The sequence below is a fragment of the Sprattus sprattus genome (assembly GCF_963457725.1).
Source record: "Sprattus sprattus genome assembly, chromosome: 15".
Taxonomy (NCBI): Eukaryota; Metazoa; Chordata; class Actinopteri; order Clupeiformes; family Clupeidae; genus Sprattus; species Sprattus sprattus.
Window position 1 is genome coordinate 25,073,390 of NC_137913.1, and position 20,281 is coordinate 25,093,670.

Genomic DNA, 20,281 nt, shown 5'->3' on the forward strand with positions numbered 1-20,281 from the left:
TTACTCTCTATGTGAACAAACATGTTGACAAATTCAGACCAACTTCCTCTTCTGTTCAGACCACATATTTGGTCGAGGAGCCCCTTCTCTCATCATGGTTTGTAGTACTATGAAGGCATTCCACGCCCCAGTGTAATCTCTCACATTTATATTTGTAATTATTCTTGTCTACATGCTGTAAACCCATAACTCTTTAACAAAGAGAAGAAAAGGGTGCAGTCTTTATTTGCCTGAAAACGCACACACACAGGCACACACACACACACACACACACACACACACACACACACACACACACACACACACACACACACACACACACACACACACAGCGTTCTGCCATACTAAGTAAGCCAGACTGCAGCTGCAGTGAGAGAAATTGGGTTAGGGTTGGCATGACTCCCCACACTCTCTCTCTCTCTCACTGTCTCTCTTGGGTGCAAGCTTAGCATGGTATCCAGCAAGCCTGAGCCCTGGGACTTGGGTTGAGTGTGGATAAGAGGCTGGATCAGGCAGAAGGTGATGGCAGTGGTGCTGGTGGGTCGTTTGGTCGGGTGTGTGTAGGTGGAGGGGGGGGTGGGGGATGCCGTCAGTGCCGCCTGGCTGGGGAGGGAGCTACTGTCGGGCTGCTGGCCGAGCGCCTGGCCAAGGGCCGAGCGCGGTGCCCTCGAGCTGAAGCGAGAGCCTGGCAGCGGCTGGCACGGGTCTGTGCCCACGCCGGACCCCCTCGCTCTCCACCTGCTTGCCATATTCACTGCCCACCCCACCCCCCGAAAGTGTGGCGCTGAAGGTTACAGGGAGATGAGGGGACATTCCTCCCCCAGACACACACACACATACACATACATACACATACACACATATATACACACAGACACACACACACACATGCACACACACACATACCACTTCCTCACACACACACATTCTGAGAGGATCAACCAGGTGGGAAGAGCGCAAGTAACCCATTTAATTAGGGGCAAGAGTCTAGAGAGAGCAAAGGACAAAAAAGGAGAGAAAGAAAGAGATGAAAGCATGAGCAAATGAACTCCCCATTTGCTTTTAACAATTATCCTCTCCCAAACAGATCAGGCTTTTGTTGATACATTGTTTTTAATTGTCAATAAGACAGTTGACCACTGTCATACAGTTAAAGTGTTAGCTGTCATAATTGTTTTTTGTTTTTTCATTCTTGTGTATAACATGATACTCATATACTCATACATATCAGATTTTGAAAGGAAAGCAACTACAGTTTATATACAGATTGCTAAGAATAATTATGCAGTCAGTGTAATAATAAAGAATAAAACATTTCATGTGCCATAGAGCGACAGAGAGAGAGAGAGACAGAGAGAGGGAGAGGGAGAGCTCTTGCTTAAGATCCATCTATGGCCATAGTGTGGCAGCATGGCCTGTGATTGGCTGTGGCAGGCGTGCGGGCGCGTCCCCTGTGGTGAGTGAGGGGCGCTGGCAGGTGTGAGCCCTCTGACAGGTGCAGATGTCTCGAGTGAGTGGCATTGCTGGCAGCCTGCAGGGGAGCGGGACGCATGCTGCGCCTCAAACTGCTCAGCCCCGCCGGAAAAGAAAGAAAACACAGGGCTAAAGCCGGCAGCGTTCCTGCCCATCTCTCCACACCTACACTTTCCCTCCAGCCCTACGCCCCCCAACCGGTAGAACGCCCTTACCTAATCACTTACCCATCCATCTACATACCGTTTCCCCATGTTTTGCCTCTTGCTCATGAAGGATAGATGCCTCTGTCTTTGTGTCGTTGACTGCTACTGCAGCGCAACCGAGTAGACAAGCCTTATTAAGTCGATGGCGTTCAAACAGTTGTCAACCAAACTGACACATCATCCGCGTGAAGTTTGAAGAGAAGTTTGGGTTTCACAGTAAAACACACTCTCGGTGCTAAGAGTCTGTCGTGTCACTTTCAGATAACATTGCCTTAGTTTAACTTGGCCAGCACTTCTGCAAGAGATGTTACTTCAGAGCGCTTCCTTCTTTGAATCTTCATCCAGCTCCGTGGACTGTCTGTCTAGGAGAAGACAGGTACAGAAAAAAACACGGGGTGACATTGCTATAAAAACAAAGACATACAGGTATATGAAGTAAACAAAAAAAGTAATTGCAAATCAACATGAGATTTGGATTTTATTGGGAGTTAAATTGGGGTTCGAACAAAACATGTGTTCCAGAAAATCACAATACAAAAACCCTGATCAACAGCAAAACAAGTGGCTAGCACATCATACATTTTAGATGTGAATAACATTGACATAACAAGCAACTCCTCTTATGCAAGAAGCAGATTGTAATAAATAAATGCAGTAAATAATTAAATAAATAAACAAGAGGAGAAGATTGAGATAGCACCAGCCTAACCTGTCTGGGCTCTCTCTCGCTCTCTCTCTCTCTCTCTCTCTCTCTCTCTCTCTCTCTCTCTCTGTCTCTCTCCAGCTCGTGAGGCGGTGGCGGAGTAAATTTAATTACTACCGTCTGGGGTTGGTGGAGGAGGGGGGGGCATAGCAAGCTCATGAAAGACAGGGCCACGGCCGCTAATATTCCCCCACGCTAATCTCTCTCGATGGGAGACGCGGGGAGAGAAAAGAGAAGTGCTTTGATGAGATGCCTCGCGATCTGACACCACTCATCCACATCCAAACACACACACATACATGTGCGCTCTCCAACACACATACACTCTCCTTGGCAGAGAGAGCTCGCTTCATCAGGAAGCCGGCGAACCTCTCGGAGAAGCGCGTGTCCATGTGATTCTGAGTGTGTGCGAATGAATACACAGGGCAGCCATGCGGCCGTCTGCAACACCTCTGGTTAATGTCCTTTGAGCACAGCAGAAATAAAGCTGTACAAAAGGAATGACGGAGGAGTAACGTTATCACTCTTCGGCCAATTAGTTGCATAAAAGAGGCACAAAGTAATCATTAGTTGCACACTTAATAGTGTGTGTGTGAGTGTGTGTGTGTGTGTGTGTGTGTATGTGTGTGTGTGTGTGTGTGTGTGTGCTCTGTTGTTGTGGACCCCCTGAAAGAGTATCATTTGTACTAGAAGGTGGCCATCAGGTGGCTGAGGAGAATATTGCTACCCATGTGCACAGGGATGCTCTTCCTATGATGCAGAGTGTGTAGGGTCCTTTGTGGAAGAGCTATTAGTGTATGCTAGATTCAGGTTTAGCTGGTAGCCATTGATCCTTGCTAGGAACTGAATTATGTTTTAGCATTCTCTGTCCATTTTCATCTTCAATGTCAATTGCTTAACTAAATTAAGTGTGAATAGTGTGTTTATTTGAATTGGGTTCCATCCTGCCCCAGCTCAAATCTGGTGCTGATCCATTCCAGACCCAGATGGGTCACTGGCTCTGGATCAGTCCAACGCGAGATCTGACGCTGACCCGTTTTAGACCTGGGTTCAGTTCTGGCTCTGGCAGCTCTGAGACAGTTTTCTGCTCCAGAGTGAGCCTCTGTCTGGGGGCCTGGGGGACTCTCACCCACCTCCTGCCCACCATTTCTTGCATGGCTCCTGAACTGTGTGTGTGTGTGTGTGTGTGTGCGTGTGCCCCCGCCTCTGTTTGCAGACGTTGAGAAAGAAGGGCCTAAATGGATGTGACAGCCCCGACGCCGATGTTGAGGACTCGTTGGGTCACAGCCCGGAGTCCGAGGACAAGTACAGGAAAATAAACGAGGACATTGACCTGATGATCAGCAGACAGAGACTGTGTGTAAGTACCTGTCCGGCATTCTTCTCACCCATCTCTTTTTTTTTGTTTCCTTCTCTTTCTCTCTATCGCTCTCTCTCTCGTTCTCTCTCTCCGTATTTCTGTCTTCTCTTCCTTTATTCCTCTATTCCTCCTTGTCCCTCCATCCTCTCCTCCTCTCCTCCTCTGTGATTTGGGGGTGAGCAGACCTTGAACAAGAAGGAGAACAAAGGTGGTGAAATCTTGGACCTGGAGTCCACTCTGGCACTCACTCCGCGCACGGAGGAGAAGTACAGGCAGATTAATGAGGAGTTTGATTACATGATCAAGACTCAAAAGATCCCTGTAAGTACGGTGCCGCGTGAGACCAAACTAGCACCAGTCGCTAACCCGTCACAGTAACCTGCCTGCTATTGATCATAACACTTACCTCATCTGACTCTTTGAGTTGCAATGTGTGGCCACAATTTAGCCATAGCTACAAAAAGTAATAAATTGCAATTATATTATCAATAGTACATAATACAACATGGTCTTTCCTAATATTATTTTGCCATGTTATTCTATGCAATGTGACTTATTATATAATGTACAATTTAATGTAAATATTCAGCAAAATGGTTTGCAGTTAAGATATTCTGAAATATGCTGTAGTGTCTTTAATCAAAGGCACACATCGTGAACTGTCATTCATCACCTCAATAAAAGACTTTAAGAAGGGGCCACAGTTACTGCATGCCAGTCGACCCAATGAAGACACCTTTTGTTTGCTGTGTGTTTGTGGAGGAAAACGCTTGACCGCTAAAGACACAGGAGCCTCAGCCTCTGGTCTCTCTATGACATCACCCGCTAACCTCTCATCCATTGGCTCCTGCCACGAGAGAGCGAGGCCTGCATGCGCTTTTTTTGTTGCAGCCGCAGCCAAAGCAAACTTTTGTGAAGTAGCAGCAGAAAATAGGAAGACAGATTGTGCACCAATTCCCAAAACAAGAGAGGAGAACAGCTAAGCACAGCACATGCTCACTCACACAGACACACACGCACGTTAACACACAGATACACACACACATATGGTCACACACACACACATGCAAACTGAAACACCCACCCACACAAACACATACACACACACACACACACACACACACACACACACACACACACACACACACACACACATTTACACACACACACACACACACACACACACATACATACATCTGCACAAACAAAACACACACACACACACACACACACACACTCATCTACACATATTCACACAAATGCCCCCAATTCTTCTAATAAATTCCGTCACAAAACTGACCTGAAATGTCAATCAAGATCAAGTTACACATAAGGAAATCATTCTGCACATCCCTTTTTTTGGCTGTTTTTTACCAAACGGCTGCGCAGGCAGTTCAAGATGTGGTTCAGAGCTCTTTCCACCGGTCACAAAAAGGGAACCAAAACACAGCAGATGCATAGCGCCGCACCACACCATGCTGTCTTTTCCTCCCCAGCTGCTGAACGAATCTGTCTGAGGGCCTCTGTGCTCTGTTTGAGCCCCCCCCCCCCCCCCCCCCCCCCACACACACACACCCTTCATCCCTATCCCCACCATCAAAGATGATAAACGATCTGCCCCTGCATAAGTCAGTCAGCGTAGGCCGGGTGAGGCAGGGCAGCCACTGTCGCGCTGGCGGTGGGACGGGAGTAGACGAGTTTGCGGTAGGAAGCGGGCGGCCATGGTGGCGTGGGTGGGGTTGATGGAGGATGAGAGGGCGTTGGGGATAGGGACAGGGTGTGGCTGAGACCAGGGTTGGGGTTTTTACTGTTGTATGATGGTTGTTAGTGAATTCCCCCCAGCACTTGTGGGTGCCCCAGTACACATCCCACCCAGGGTGCCTCGACGCCTGTCCTTCAGCCAAACTGCAGAGATAGACAAAGAGAGGCGGAGAAAAATAATCGTAATGTCAAAAAAAACGTCGAAAAAGAGGTGAAAGTAGAGCTGCCCTCTCGTGGAGACCTTGGACACGGAGGAATAATATTTACGCTCCTCAAGGGAAAGTCAGTTCTGCAGGCCTCTGCGGTGAGGCAAAAGAGAGAGAGAAAAAAAAAGAGAGGTAGGGGAGGGAGAACAGAAGAGCTGGAGCTTGAGATGAACAAGGAGCCCTATCTGGTTTCCAGAGGGCTGAGGCCGACGCTCCTGCCGATGAGTACGCAGAAGAGGGCACATGGCAGCAATTAGAGGGGCTCTTTTCCCTCAACATGACATGCTGCAGGACCTTCCAGCTAGCTACCAAGGTTCAGACACTTAAAAAGAGTGACATGGAGACAGGAGAGAAGGAAAAGACGGGAGAGAATAGAGAGAAATGAACAAGGTATTTGGCTGGTCTTTCCTACAATATAATATTCCAACCTAAATATCTATTCCTGTTTCCATCTTAGCGTAGCACAGTGAGTTGGCAACATCGTCAGCAGCAGCCACCTTCACCCTCTGCAACAGGAGAGGTCATGTGACATGAGGGATAATAACACAGGTGCAGGCTGAACTAAACTGAAAAGGCAAGTGATGATCTATTAGCAGTTTTGGGAGATGGCCTACATTCGAACGTGGAAACAGGGGGGGGGGGGAGCGTGGCTCCTTTGTGCCCGCACGCGAGTGTCACGGTGGCGACACGAGGTTGCCATGTTCCCGAGCTGCGCCAGCGCTTTGCTTTGTAAACTGGGTTGTCACGGCGTCCGCGACCAGAAAGAATGGGAGCGCAGCAAGGGTAAACAAAAGCCCGTGCTCACACCCACAGCCCCCCCCCCACACACACACACACACACAAAAACACGCAATGAGAAATAACCTTTATCGCATTTGCTGAAGGTTACTCACTGCTAGACAGTGTCTTGTAAAGTGCGCCCTGAGTGGAAGGGCGCTGCTACGTTCATGATCTAGTTCTCGAGCCGAGCGTCTGGCTGGCTCAGGGGTCAGTTGTCTGGGTCAGCGGAGATGCTTGATGCCGGGCTCCCCGTTTCCACGCAGGCCCGGAATACAGAAGCAGCGTGGGAGGACTAATGTGTGTGCTGTGGGAGGGCGGAAGGACTTTTCCCTTCCTGTTCTCCAGAGTCCTCTCTCCAGTGCTCTCTCAGACTGGGGTCAATGTCTCTCACTGTTCCTTTTCCCTGATGTCCCCTTCTCTCTTTCTCTCTCTCTCTCCTTCTCTCTTGCTCTCTCTCTATCACTCTCTCACATACTCTGTGTGGGGTTTTGTTGTTTTCTTTGTTGCGAAGGTCAACTAACCTCTGTCATTTCACTCTGACCAATTTTTTTGGGCCATTTTGCCAAAAGCAATGGCTTCACTGTTGTAACCACGGTTTTGTGGCATCTCTTCCACCAGGCTGTTCCGCCCTCAAACTACGAGATGCCGGTGTCCATCCCCGTGAGCAACCAGAACAGCCTCCTCTACAGCCACCCTGGAGCTTCCCTGGGGAACCACAACCTGCTGCCACTGGCACACCACAGCCTACAGAGGAACAACATGTCCCCCGGAGTCACACACAGACCTCCCAGTGCAGGTAACGGAGGCACGGCCTTGCACTAACACATACACACACACACACAAACACATACATTACACTCTCTCTCTCTTTCTCTCTCTCTGTCTTTCTCACACACACACACACACACACACACACACACACACACACACACACACACACACACACACACACACACGTCCCCTACAGGTTCAGACAGACTCGATGTTGAAGAAGATGCATGTGTTACCCTATATGCATACACGCACATTCATGTGCAATATAATATACCTTAAAGTGGTATAGATATGTTACTCGTGGTGAAACAAATATTCAGGAAGTGGGTAGCGTGAATAAATACACTACGGCATTCATACACTACAGAGGGACAGGCAGAGGAGCAAGTAATGTACTCACACATGTTCAGAACCAAGTTTAAAGATCAGCAGATCAGCATGTTAAACACAAAACCCCTAAGGCTAGTATGAACCCACTTGATCTTTCTCTCTCACGCACACACAGACACACAGACAGTCTCTCACTGCCGCCCACTCTCATTTACACACAGCGGATCATTTGAGGTCATGACATGAGGGCGTCATCCTCAAAAAATAGAATGGCTCACCCTCCCCGCCCACCTCCTCCAGGTCTTGGCACTGGCCGGCCCTGCCCCGTCACGCCCCACCTCGCCCGCTCTCCATCCATCCCTTCAGCGCTCAGCCCCAGTGGGACAGGGAAGAGAATACCCCCTCTGCGGCCCTGGCCTCTGTCCCAGGGAGCATCACCCACTGAACAATAAGCCGTGCTTGTCCCCTCCGGCCCTCCGGCTCACGGCCCCTGAGTCCCCTTATGTCACTCCTCTTGAGTGTCCGGGGAGTGACATAAGCCCCAGCACCCAGCTATGCCGTGCCGCGCGGTAGCCATATCCTTAGCCGTAACCGTAGCCGGGCTTTTGTTATTACTGTCAGACGCTTTATTTTGTGCCTCTGGTCAGCCAGGGCCCACACCGCACGCCCTTCCCCGGGCCCTGTCATTAAGTCTCGGGTCCGGCCTGATGTCATCGGGCTTCGTGTTACAGGAGCCCAGGCTAAATATGATTGTTGGCGCAGGCGTGTGCACCGGCGAGACCGCAGCAGCGGCAGCTCTCCCACACACACACACACACACACACACACACACACACTCTCCCCCCGGTATTAAAAATAAAAATGTGTCATTTTTCTTGGACGGTGTCGTCAGCCATCCGGGCGTCCTCCCCACCGCCCAAAGCTTCACGTTTGCCCTCTGCCCTGCGATGCTCACTCGTTTAGATGGAGAAGGAAGGGAGGGGGGGGGGGGGGGCAGAATTGGCTCTCTCACATGAAGTCAGACACACTCAAACACACACACACACACACACACACACACAAACACACCTGCACTCACCGCACATAGGCTCACATTTGTGGTCCTTAATAAAGAACACATCCCCTTCTCTCAAAGACACGTAGCACTTAGAGACACTTCTTTCGCCCACACACACACACACACACACACACACACACTCGCACGCACAGACACATTTCCCTCACACAGACTTTTTCACCTCCCACACTAAAATATACACCTATACTTCCCTTAGTGACACAAACACACATGCACAAACACACTCACACACCCACACCTGTATCAGGCAAACATACACAAACACCTCCCACATGCAAACACACATACATTCACTCTCTCAAACACTCATACCGAGACACACAAATCCAAACACACACTTCTCCATGCACCATATTAAGAGAGGAGGTGGGCTGGTTTGTGGGAGGGAAGAAAAATAAATGTGTGTGTGTGTGTGTGTGTGTGTGTGTGTGTGAGTGTGTGTGTGTGTGTGTGTGTGTACGTGTGTGTGTGTGTGTGTGTGTGTGTGTGTGTGTGTGTGTGTCTGGTGTGTTTGGTGTGTGTACGTGTGTGTGGGGGGGGTGGGTGTGTGTGTGCGTGTGTGTGTGTGTGTGAGTGAGTGTTTCATTTCAGTCCATTGAACCTCCACATCGTTGCTTTTGTGAAGTCCATAAACATAAATGTCTCAATTCCTCACCTTTCTCCCTCTCTCTATCCCTTCCTCAGGTGGCCTGATGGGCACTGACCTCACCACTGGCGCGGGTACCAGTGCTGGTAAAGATGGCACGCCCTCCTACTACAGTACGTCACACTTTTTTTCCCCCCACTTTATTCAAGCTGCTTATTGTACTGTGCCTCTCGGTAGGGCTGTGTCTGGAGTCATGCATTCTTTTGTTCCATAGCCTCGGCCGTGATGCCCAGTGGTTCTTTAGCTCACTATAAAGGAAGTCATCCAATGCCAGGGCTATGAATTAAAGTTTGAAAGGATCTTGAGATGATGTCCACAGCAGATGAAGTGGACAATCAGACCACAAGCCACCTGATTAGTCTCTAATTGGGGAAACAAAGAAGAGTGAAGCGGACGTATGCAGACACGTACACACACACACACACACACACACACACACACACACACACACACACACACACACACACACACACACACACACACACAAGCACACTCAGAGAACTACTGATCCATACATGTACTCATATGCACCGCCACACAATGGCTGGCGGAGCACACACACACACACACACACACACACACACACACACACACACACACACACACACACACACATAACTACTGATCCATACATGTACTCATATGCACTGACACACAATGGCTGGCTTGGCACATTCCCACACACACACACGTTTCATAAGCGCAATGGGGCCCTTAAAGAGCAATGAGATCAGTAATAAAAAGCAGGGCGCTCTTGTAATGAGGCCCGCAGTGTAATGGCACGCCGCCGCCTCTGTGTGACCCCAAGCGGCTGTTTATTCCTCTTACCTCCCAGGCTTTGAACTTAACTGCAAATGACAACAGACACAGCTCTCAGCTCTGCCCCGGCTGTGCTGCTCCTAAAAGCTCTTTTATAGGATAAGTGCTATCATATGTTTGGAGCGAAACAATTGCATGTTTTTGGAGAGGTTCACCATGCCATGAAAGGCTGTTTGAAAGTGAGCGTGTGTGTGGTGTGTGTGCGTGCCTATGCATATGCTCTGTGTGTATGTGTGTGTGTTTGTGTGTTTGTGTGGGTACTTTTTGTGTTATTTGTTTGTGTGTGTGTGTGTGTGTGTGTGTGTGTGTGTGTGTGTGTGTGTGTGTTTTAATGTCTGCTTCATGCACACAATCTCCTAGGATACATCAGAATGGATTCTAAAGCTACGCTATGTATGTGTCTGCGTTCGGCCATGCGTGTGTGTGTTGCGTGTGTGAGTACACCCGTGTGCGTGGCACACATCAGATCATTGTGTGACCACACTGCTGCCCCACCAGCTCACTGGGGTGGAGGGGGGCAGGGTCTGGAGGGCATGAAGCCAGAGAGAGAGTGCAGACGGCGGACGCTGGTGGGGAGGGCGGATGGGGGTGGAAAACGTCCAAAAGGAGCACCCGGCACACAGCTGTGCAGCTGCGTCTGGCCCCGGGGCCCCCGAGGCCATGACTCCGGGTTCAGGGTGAGGTTCCCTCGTCTGGCCGCAGTGTGACTGTCCCCCTGCCACAAAAGTGCCGCTTGTCGGGCCCTGTGCCGTCCAGCCCTCCAAAGCGGCCATTGTGCCGGAGAGCGAGGCCCCAGACAGAGAGGGCTCTGTCCAGACGAGCTGCGTATGGCCACGTAGGGAACGTGGACGAGGGGGACAGTCATGTGGAAAACTCCAAAGATGTTCCGTTGAGGTCCCGTGCCAATTTAAATGGTCCCCGGAAGCAGATGACGAAGAGGAGGAAGAAGAAAAAGAGTAGAAGGCGATGGACATTGACGGAGAAGGAAAATGATAAGAAATGCCAGAGAAGGAGGGGAAGAAAAGGAATAATATGACAAGAAGAATGAGAGGACAAAGGAGAGAGCAAGGAAAGGGGGCACCATGAATATTTATGAGTCTGTCTGTAGGGCGTTTCTGTGTTTCAAATATGGTGCCCAGCTTCTCTCCTGTAGAATTAGCAATTCATGGCGTTGAAATGAAAGAGAGATTGCAAAGAAGGGGAGGTGCTTTCACAGACAGATATATTCTGACTGCGTAAGTGTGCGCACACTTTCAAGCTATTTGACACTAGAGTTGAGCAAAAAGCCTCAACATCTGTGACACATTTGGTGGAGAAAACTTCTTTTATAGTGGTTAACGCCTTCCAAAGCATCTTTCAGCACCAACATTTATTCATTCTGATTCTGGATGTTTCAGCACCAACATTTATTCATTCTGATTCTGGAAGTTTCGGGAGTGCAGAGAAGTGATACTAGCCTCTGTAAAGTTTGAACTGTTCTATGGTCCAATTCCTCTCTCAGCCTATATAAACAATGTGCCATTGATAGCCAACAGTTTACAGCTCAGAGCAAACCTATCACAATGCAGCGCCTAGCATATAATTACATTTTACAGCTTTTTATTTAATTCAGCTATCATGTTGGCCTCCTGTTTCATGCACCATTGCCGGTTTGAAGCATGTACAGTTATCTTTTCCACAATATATTGATGGTCAGATAGCTTCTTCTAGCTGTTGCAATTAGCCATGTTAAAAGAGGACTCCATCAGATGTCTTCTTGCATAGTAACAACTTGCGGAGCAAGTACAAATGTAGGGCAACAAAAGATAAACAAAAGAGCTAAAACCAAGTAATCACAACCTACTCATGTCAGTGCTGAATTCTAGTGCTAGTGAGTTTTCTAGAAAGTTCTTAAGTAGAAGTTGCTTATAGCTGCTTATTTCCCAGCTAGCTAATGTGCCTCAGGTAGCTCTCCCCTCAACTCTCGCTGTTTCTGGTTTGGTGTGGCAGCGTGTTGCGCGAGTGACTCATTGAAGCGCTCCTGGCAGATGATTATTTGTGTGTCAGGCGTCCCGGCATTCTCAGACAGCCACGGCGCCCACTGGCTGCCCTGATTGATCTGTGACACATGGCTCTCTTTGATATTGAAAACAGGTCATGCTGTCACAGCCTCGGTGCGCCACATAAGCTTTGGTGTTTTGCGAGTGTATATGTGTGGGGTGTGTCTGTGTGTATGTGTTTGTGTGTGTAATAGACAGAAGAAGAAAAAAAGTATGTGTGTGTGTGTGTGTGTGTTCCTCTGTGAGAGGGTATGTGTATGTGGGAGGATGAGGGTGTTAGGTTGTGTGTTCTGTTGCACTCTCCTCTGTGCTCGTACAAGCAGCATGCACCTTGCCAACAAAGGCTCTTTGGTTGTCACCCGCTCCTTGATGCGCTCCTCACACCCAGACTCATGTCTCACCCCCCTTGAAGAGGAACCATGCTTTATCAGAACCCCTCTCCAGCATGGCTTTCCCTGGGGACTCCAACATGTGGCTTACCCCACTAACAGCGCCTCTACCATGGCTACCTCAGCAGGAAGCTCCTGCACTCCCATTAGTACAGCGCCCCACCAGGGTATCACATGGTCCATCTCCTTAGACTACTGTGTGTGCAATGGCTGGACTTCCCTTGCCCTAGTCTTTCAACCGGCAGTATGCTTCTTTTAGAGCCATGCTTAAATTACCCATGATACCCCTACCCAGCTGGTGCCTGGGAAAATCAAAATATAAGCTCTTCATCATCAGGTTGTTTATATATATGTTGTGTTGTGCCTATATAAGAAAGAACAAGAGAATGTGGCCCAGGTGGTTGTGCTGTGCCTTAGTGCTGTGCTGTGCTGTGCTGTGCTGGTGGCCTCACAGTATGTAGTGTCCCTGTTAGAGCACATAAGAGAATTCGGCCAAGTCAAGAGTGGGGCCCAGGGAGGCGTGGGGCCCAGGGAGGCGTGGGGCCCAGGGAGGCGTTGGGACCGTGGGCTTTTCTTCAACGGAACTTACTGGCCATGTACAGTGTATGCAACCCTCAAGACTCAAGTGAGTTCATTTCCCCCTTTCACCTGTTTCAGCGCTGTGCAGATCTGGTGTCAGAGACCTGAGGTGAGGTGAGCGCTTACATGAAGCCTCAGTTCAGTTTACTGGACAAATGCGGTGCACAGGCCACAGGCGTACAGCCTAACCTCAACAGCATAAAGAGCAAGACCAGACAAACAGAACTCGATGGGGGATGGGGGGCAGAAAATCAATTAGCTCATACCAGACCACAGCATGTATCGTTTGTGAGTCTAACCACACTGGTACGTTAGCATCTAGCTGAGAGGGAGGCGAGAGGTGAGGTGAGGTGAGGTGAGGGGAGGTGAGCGAAGGGGAGAGGTCCACGCTCCTGGGCTGCGTTAGATGGACTGCCTGGGGTTGCATTAGCAGTTTGCCCACTAGCCCCCCTACCCACAGAAATAACTTCAGGCTTTATCAAGCTTACACATCAGGGGAAGCTTTTTCTGTTCTTTTCAGGGTTTTTTTTGCACTCAACATGAGGGGTGGGAGGGTGGGGGTGGGGTGAGTGGGAGGTGGAGGTGGGGGGATGGACGGCTGTTATCTTGGCGAAAGTCATTTTAGAAACTTCCCCATTGTGAAGGTCGGCAGATGCTCTCAACTGTGACATGACGTGAGTGGGTGGGTGAGTGAGTGGCTGGGGGTAGGGGGTGGGGTAGGAGTACAGGGCTGCTGGGGGAGATGAGACAGGCCCTGACAATAGGAAACACAAAGGCCTACCTGCTGACATGGCCTTCATTCCCCCTGCTCCTCTCTGTCTGTGTTTTCTTCTCCATCTTGTCCGCTGCATTAATGTGTTGCCTCAGCTAAAAGCAACGTAGGTGTCTCTTTGAATGATGCTAATGCTAAAGGGATAAGCTCACAGTATAGCTATGGTGTGCGGTAGAGAAGCAAAGAGGAGATCGCAACCTACTGACCTTTGGTACAACTGACAGGTCATATCTCCAGTTCGCCTGTGCGTGTGAGCTTAGAGGTGTCAATGTAAAAGTGCACCAGCAGACAGAAGAAATGATGATCCGGTTAGCTCTTAGTTAGTATCTTAGTAGTCAAAGGACCGATTCTATTGTTGTTGTTGTTGTTGTGATCAGCGGGGTTGACTCTGAACGTTTTCGGTTGTCTGCATTACAGTGGAACATAATCACAGTGGCAGTTGATGATTACATTTTCTAATGTATATGTTTCGAACTCAGTCACCTCTGGCCAAAATGTCCGTCTTTGCATAAAGGAGCACTGTCTCTGTCTCTCTTTGGTGTACTCAGGCAGGCTTGCACGACCATCGCCTCATATACAAGCATGGCGCTTGAGAGTGCAATCAGCCGAAATATCAACTCCATGCATTTCCTCCTTCTTTAAGAGAGCCATTAACTCCCCATATGCCACCTCAATAGACTTGTGCAAGCCAATCCGCCTCTGATTGAGAAAAGAGGGTAGAGAGGCATCGTTCACATCCGCCACACACACACTTATACACACAAACGCAGTACAGTGCACACACACACACACACACACGCACACACACTCCACTAAACAATGGCTCTGCTCAGCCCGGCAGAGAGGCAGCTGCCAGCCGGCCTGATCCGCTCTGAGAATGAAGTGGCAGCAGAAGATACTTCAAATCAATTACACACAGACTCTCTCTCTCTCTCTCTCTCTCTCTTTCTCTCTCTCTCTCTCTCTCTCTCTCTCGCTTTCTCTCTCTCACACACACACAGACACACACACATGTGATTTCCCTCCATCATAGCGTTTCATTTCTCTCCTCTTAACCAACAACCAGCAGCACCCCATCACAAATCCCCCACCCGCACATTTGCTTGCGCTTTTCGTATTGGACAATTTGTGCTTTTGAGACTTTTCATTTCAAAACAACGAAAAAACGTTGCCTTCAAATTAAAGAAAGATCACCCCGGGGAAATTGCTGTGGAGGACATCTGCGACTCATTTTCCCCCCTTGAGTATATGATTAGGAAATTCATGTATGTCTAACGTGTAATTCCTACCCCTCTTTTAAGTGGGTAGGGCTATAGGGCGCTCCATGTGTGTGTGTGTGTGTGAGTGTGTGTGTGTGTGTGTGTGTGTGTGTGTGTGTGTGTGCACTTTTACCCAACCATAGAAAAAAACATTGCGCGGCAGTGGGATTGGTGGTAGAAACAAAGGCTTCGCTTAAGTCTAAGTATGTGTGTGTGTGTGTGTATATTTGTGTGTGCACGCACGTGTGTGTGTTTTTTTCCGCAGCATAATGCTGTTTGAAAAGTACCCCTCTAGGTTTTTTTCGAGTGAAAGGCAGACGATAAACTTAGCCTTCTGCGAGACTGCAGAACTCGGCGTCAACATCGCAGAAAAAGCAAAGCTTGCCTTTGTCAGTGCCAGCCGCACACACACAGGCACACATGTGTTTTAGGCTTGATGGCCAAATGACGGCCTTGTCTGTCAATAGTTAGGAAGCCCCTAATTTGTCCCTTTTATCGTGAGTGACTGCCAAGTTGCGGGAGAGGTGACAGTGGCAATCTTCCAATCAGCACAATGGAGGGATGGAGATGAACTGTGAAATATGGTGTGCGTCTGACTTCCTGGGAGTAAGGAGAGAACGTGTCAATCGAGATGCAGCTCCATCTCGAGTAACACTCAACAAAGACACATTTTAAGGGGTCTGATTCATAGAGTCATAGATACGTATCCGTAAATGCATGCTAAAAGCAGTTTTAATTTCATATATAACATGCCTCCCATTTGAACAATCTCTCTCTCTCTCTCTTCCTCTCTCTCTTTCTCTCCTTCCTTCATTCCCTCTGTCTCTATCCCTCACTACGAATTCCGATGTAAATATGTTTCATTGCTGTGGTTTATACATATTCATATTGTCAAAGCACTGAGGGGAATACACAGAACAAAACATATAGGACACAGTAGGATTGCTACATACAGAACAGCCACTTTAGGGTGTGTGTGTGTGTGTGTGTGTGTGTGTGTGTGTGTGTGTGTGTGTGTGTGTGCGTGTGTGTGTGTGTGTGTGTGTGTGTGTGTGTGTGTGTGTGTGTGTGTGTGTGTGTGTGTGTGTGTGTGTGTGTGTGTGTGTGTGTGTGTGTGTGTGTATGTGTTTGAATGTGTCTGTATTCTATTCTACATGTCTATTTCACCCTGTTTGTCTTTCATTTCTCGTTTGGTTGACATTCATCAAACACCTGCTCCTTAAGCCACAAACCACAGTAGAAACAAATGACACACGTCTGTCCCCTCATTCTCAGTCTCTCTCCTTGTCCTGTATCTCTCTCTATCTCTCTCTCTCTCTGTCTCTCTCTCTATCTATCTCTCTCTCTCGTTATCTTTCTATCTCTCTATCTCTCTCTCTTTATCTTTCTCTCTCTCTGTCTCTCTTCTTTCTCATTCTCTGCCTCTCTCTTTCTCAAGATTGGCATCATTGGCATGAACCTGAAGCTATTTCACAGTAGGTTTTGTACCTGTGTTATGGTTTGCTACAAAGGTCAAACACTCTCTGTCATGAGAGAATATGGTATTGCTGCAGAGACCCTGGGAGCTGTGTCTGTGGTGACAGTGCAGTCTGTGTGTGAGCGCGTTCAGTCTCGTTTAAAAAAAGCGCCGTCTTTCTCAGAAGCCCCAAGAAGTTGCCTCATTTTCGCTTTATGTCATCGCGTCAGTCGAGGCCCGAGCCGCAGTCTCAGACGGCTGTCGTGGAGCGTTTGCTCTGGCCTGCTGTCTGACCCGGGAGTCTGGTTCAGTGCTCGGTGTGTCGGTGTGTCTTCGCCAGGCCAAGTGCGGCGCTGGTGTCAGATTTATGGGTCTGGGCATGTGTTCCGTGCTGATGGGACAGTCGCGGTGAAAGGCCGTTTCAACGGTGTGGGGAAGAAGGGTGTGGTCAGGCACGGTTCGGTTGAAGGGTTAGGCCTAAGGCAATAGCCCCATCTGTATAAATGTGTGTGTGTGTGTGTGTGTGTGCTATGAAAGTGTGCATGTAATGTGTTTTGCAGATGTTAGTGTGACTGACCAATGCTCTCTCTATTTCTCTCTCTATCCATCTCTCTCTCTCTCTCTTATAGGAAATGGATATGGTAACCACCGTAACTCTCCGGGCCTGCTGGTGTCCTCCGGCGGGATGAACAAAGGCATGCAGGCCAAGTCTCCTCCACCCATGAACCTGGGCATGAACAACCGCAAACAAGACCTGCGCGTGCTCATCCCCCCTGGAGCCAAGAACAACATGCCCTCTATCGTGAGTGTCCATGCTTCCCTCAAACACACACACACACACACATACACACGCACACACACACGCACACACACACACACACTCACACTCACACACACACACACACACACACACACACACACACACACACACATATACATGCACTTATGAAAGAACGTAAGTCTTTATATAGGCAAACACGCCCACACACACCCTGAAAGACCATATGAATACCATATAGGCTATTGTATCTGGACACACATGCATCCTATACATGTAAAGAAATGAATGTATACAAGACATAAATACAAACATTTATACATGTAATACACTGTATGCCTATGCAATACACACAAACACACGCATACTGTAGATATATACGCCGTTCAGAGTGTATATTTGCTTTCCTTTTTTTTCTCTCTGTGACTCCTTTTCTTGTCGTTTAGTCTGAACATGCCTCTCTGTCCCTTTGTCTTTGCCTCTTTTTCACCCTTTTTGTCTTTATAATTTCACTCTAAAGGCTGTCTTTCTTATTCCCTCTTTTAGTTTATGTCTCCTCTCTGTGCACTATTAGTACTCCGGAACCTTCTAGAATATTAGAACACTTGATCTTTTCCATGGCCCTTATTAGTTAGTGTTCTCCAGTAGACCAACCACTAAAGAAGTCATCCTTTTAGTCACTCCCTCGTCTCAGCCAATCAGTCTAATTATGAATTTATCGCCCTCCCCTCTTTAATGCCATCAGTCTGAGGATGTTGATCTGCTATTGGTAAGTGGGACTATCACTCAAATAGGTGACTCAGTCTTTTAAACCTATTAGCCATCCTTCATCATCCAGCTGCTTTTCAAGATTTTTCATTAACTTCAGACTGCAAGGGGAAGGGAGCAATTCTGTGTATTCAAAGTAACACCCACCTGTTTCATACAGTTGTTTAGTTCAGCCATGCTGGCTCAGACATCAGTTTAGATGTGGCTTCAGAAAACCAAGCAGCCGCTTCACCTATCACATACAAAAAAATGCCACTGTAGGGCAGTGTAACGTCGGATGAACAATCCTGACCAAAGTCCATGGTGACATCTAGTGGTGCTTGTAAGAAATCACACCCCAAATCCTTTTTTTTCCCCCTCCTGTTTTTTTCACCAAGTGCCCCAATGAATGTTATTTTTTTATAATCAGGTCAATTGAGATATAATTGAAGAACCTTCTGGAAAGACCACAATCCTGTATTTTCATTTCACTTGTGAAATGCAGGTATACATGTAGTTTCCTTGTCAAACTGCATTCATGTGGGAGAACAGTCCATTGCAGCTGGTCTGAAAAGCCACTTCTTCCAGTCAGTTCAATAATGGTACCGTCTGAGAGCTTGTTCAAACATGACATCTTGGCCTAATTTCTCACATTCTCTACCTTTTTGAGCTAATAATTCTTCATTTACCCTTTTAAATGAGTAGATGCAATGCTACAATACAGGCAAGCATTGCTGTTTCACCATGCTGTCATCATCCTTGCTTGTGACCAGGCCAGCAAAAAAAGAAAAAAAAAAACAGAATAAAAGAAAGAAAAAGAAGAAGAAGAAAACCTCCATTCGTTGCTGATCCAGTTGCCGTGGAGACTGTAGGGGTTACTATAGCGACCAGGAGCCCTCAGTGGGATTGTAAATGATAGGGTTGGCAGAGTTCAGTGGCACCGCATGTCAAGTGATTAATTTCCTCAGAAACTGGAATTGTGTTCATTCTCTTAGCGTCAGTGTGCGAGAGAGAGAAATAGAGAAACAGAGAGAGGGAAGGAATGAGAGAGAGAGAAGCAATCTTGGCTGATTTTATTTTGCACTAAAACACATGCCCTCCCTTCTCTTCCTCTCCTCCTTCCTACAGAACCAGAGAATAAACAACTCACAATCTGCACAGTCGCTGGCCACCCCCGTTGTTTCCGTAGCGACACCCACCTTACCCGGGCAAGGGATGGGTGGCTACCCATCGACCATCTCCACTTCATATGGTACTGGTATGTCATGTCATCATTGACGCACTTTCACATCACTGTGATATAATTTAAGGTTTTTTTCACAGACACACACACACACACACACACACAAACACACATACACACACACATCATCAGTGCATAAACACACACACACAAACACATACACACACACACACCACCTGAGCAAATGTACCACTGGCACAGCTAGTCTATATCCACAGAAACAAAGCAAAGGGTACAAAGCTTGTGTGCCCAGCTCATATTAGTCATTACTTCCCCTGGATACAGATATAATACTAACAGATGTGTCTCCTACAATCTGTTCTGTATATTCACATCTTTCTGATTATCCAGTCCAGCTACCATAGAATTGCATTTAGTGATATTTTATGTGTTGCTTGTGTAGTGTCTTGAATTGACCAGCAGATGGTGCCATTTAGTAATTAGTAGATATAACAACATGGTGAGTTTATGGCAACCACTGATTTGCTCTTTTTTGTGTTTGAATTTCTAGAATATTCTCTGAGCAGTGCAGACCTCTCCTCTATATCAGGCTTCAACAGCGCCAACAGTATTCACCTGGGATCAATGAGCGGCTGGCAGCAGCAGCACCTGCAGAATATGCAGCATTCAGCCCTCAGTCAGCTAGGGTGAGTCTGCATTCACACACACACACACACACATACAAACACACCGAGAGAAACTCATATATGCAGAAACATGTTAACTTGATTTAAACGGTCAGAAACAATCAAAGCATGCACCAAATGTACGCGCACTCACTCACACACACACACACATCTTGACCACACACACATACTAATCAATTGAAAATAATTTATTGTTACAGATATTTGAGAAATTAAGAAACATAATAAACGAAAAT

The 20,281-nt window shown here is 47.9% G+C and overlaps 1 protein-coding gene across 5 annotated transcripts in view; it reads left to right on the plus strand.

Annotated features, from left to right (window-relative positions):
* The window catches only part of mef2cb (myocyte enhancer factor 2cb), an 89,033-nt gene that overhangs the window by 64,442 nt on the left and 4,310 nt on the right, over positions 1-20,281 (plus strand). Inside the window, exons 5-11 of one of the 5 annotated variants that reach the window (XM_080852998.1) lie at positions 3,599-3,742; positions 3,926-4,063; positions 7,108-7,285; positions 9,356-9,430; positions 17,260-17,432; positions 19,284-19,413; positions 19,910-20,045. In XM_080852998.1, coding sequence (XP_080709124.1) covers positions 3,599-3,742; positions 3,926-4,063; positions 7,108-7,285; positions 9,356-9,430; positions 17,260-17,432; positions 19,284-19,413; positions 19,910-20,045 — 974 coding nt within the window. The remainder of the gene's footprint in view (positions 1-3,598; positions 3,743-3,925; positions 4,064-7,107; positions 7,286-9,355; positions 9,431-17,259; positions 17,433-19,283; positions 19,414-19,909; positions 20,046-20,281) is intronic. The other 4 variants (XM_080852999.1, XM_080853000.1, XM_080853002.1 and 1 more) reach the window with 4 other exon arrangements.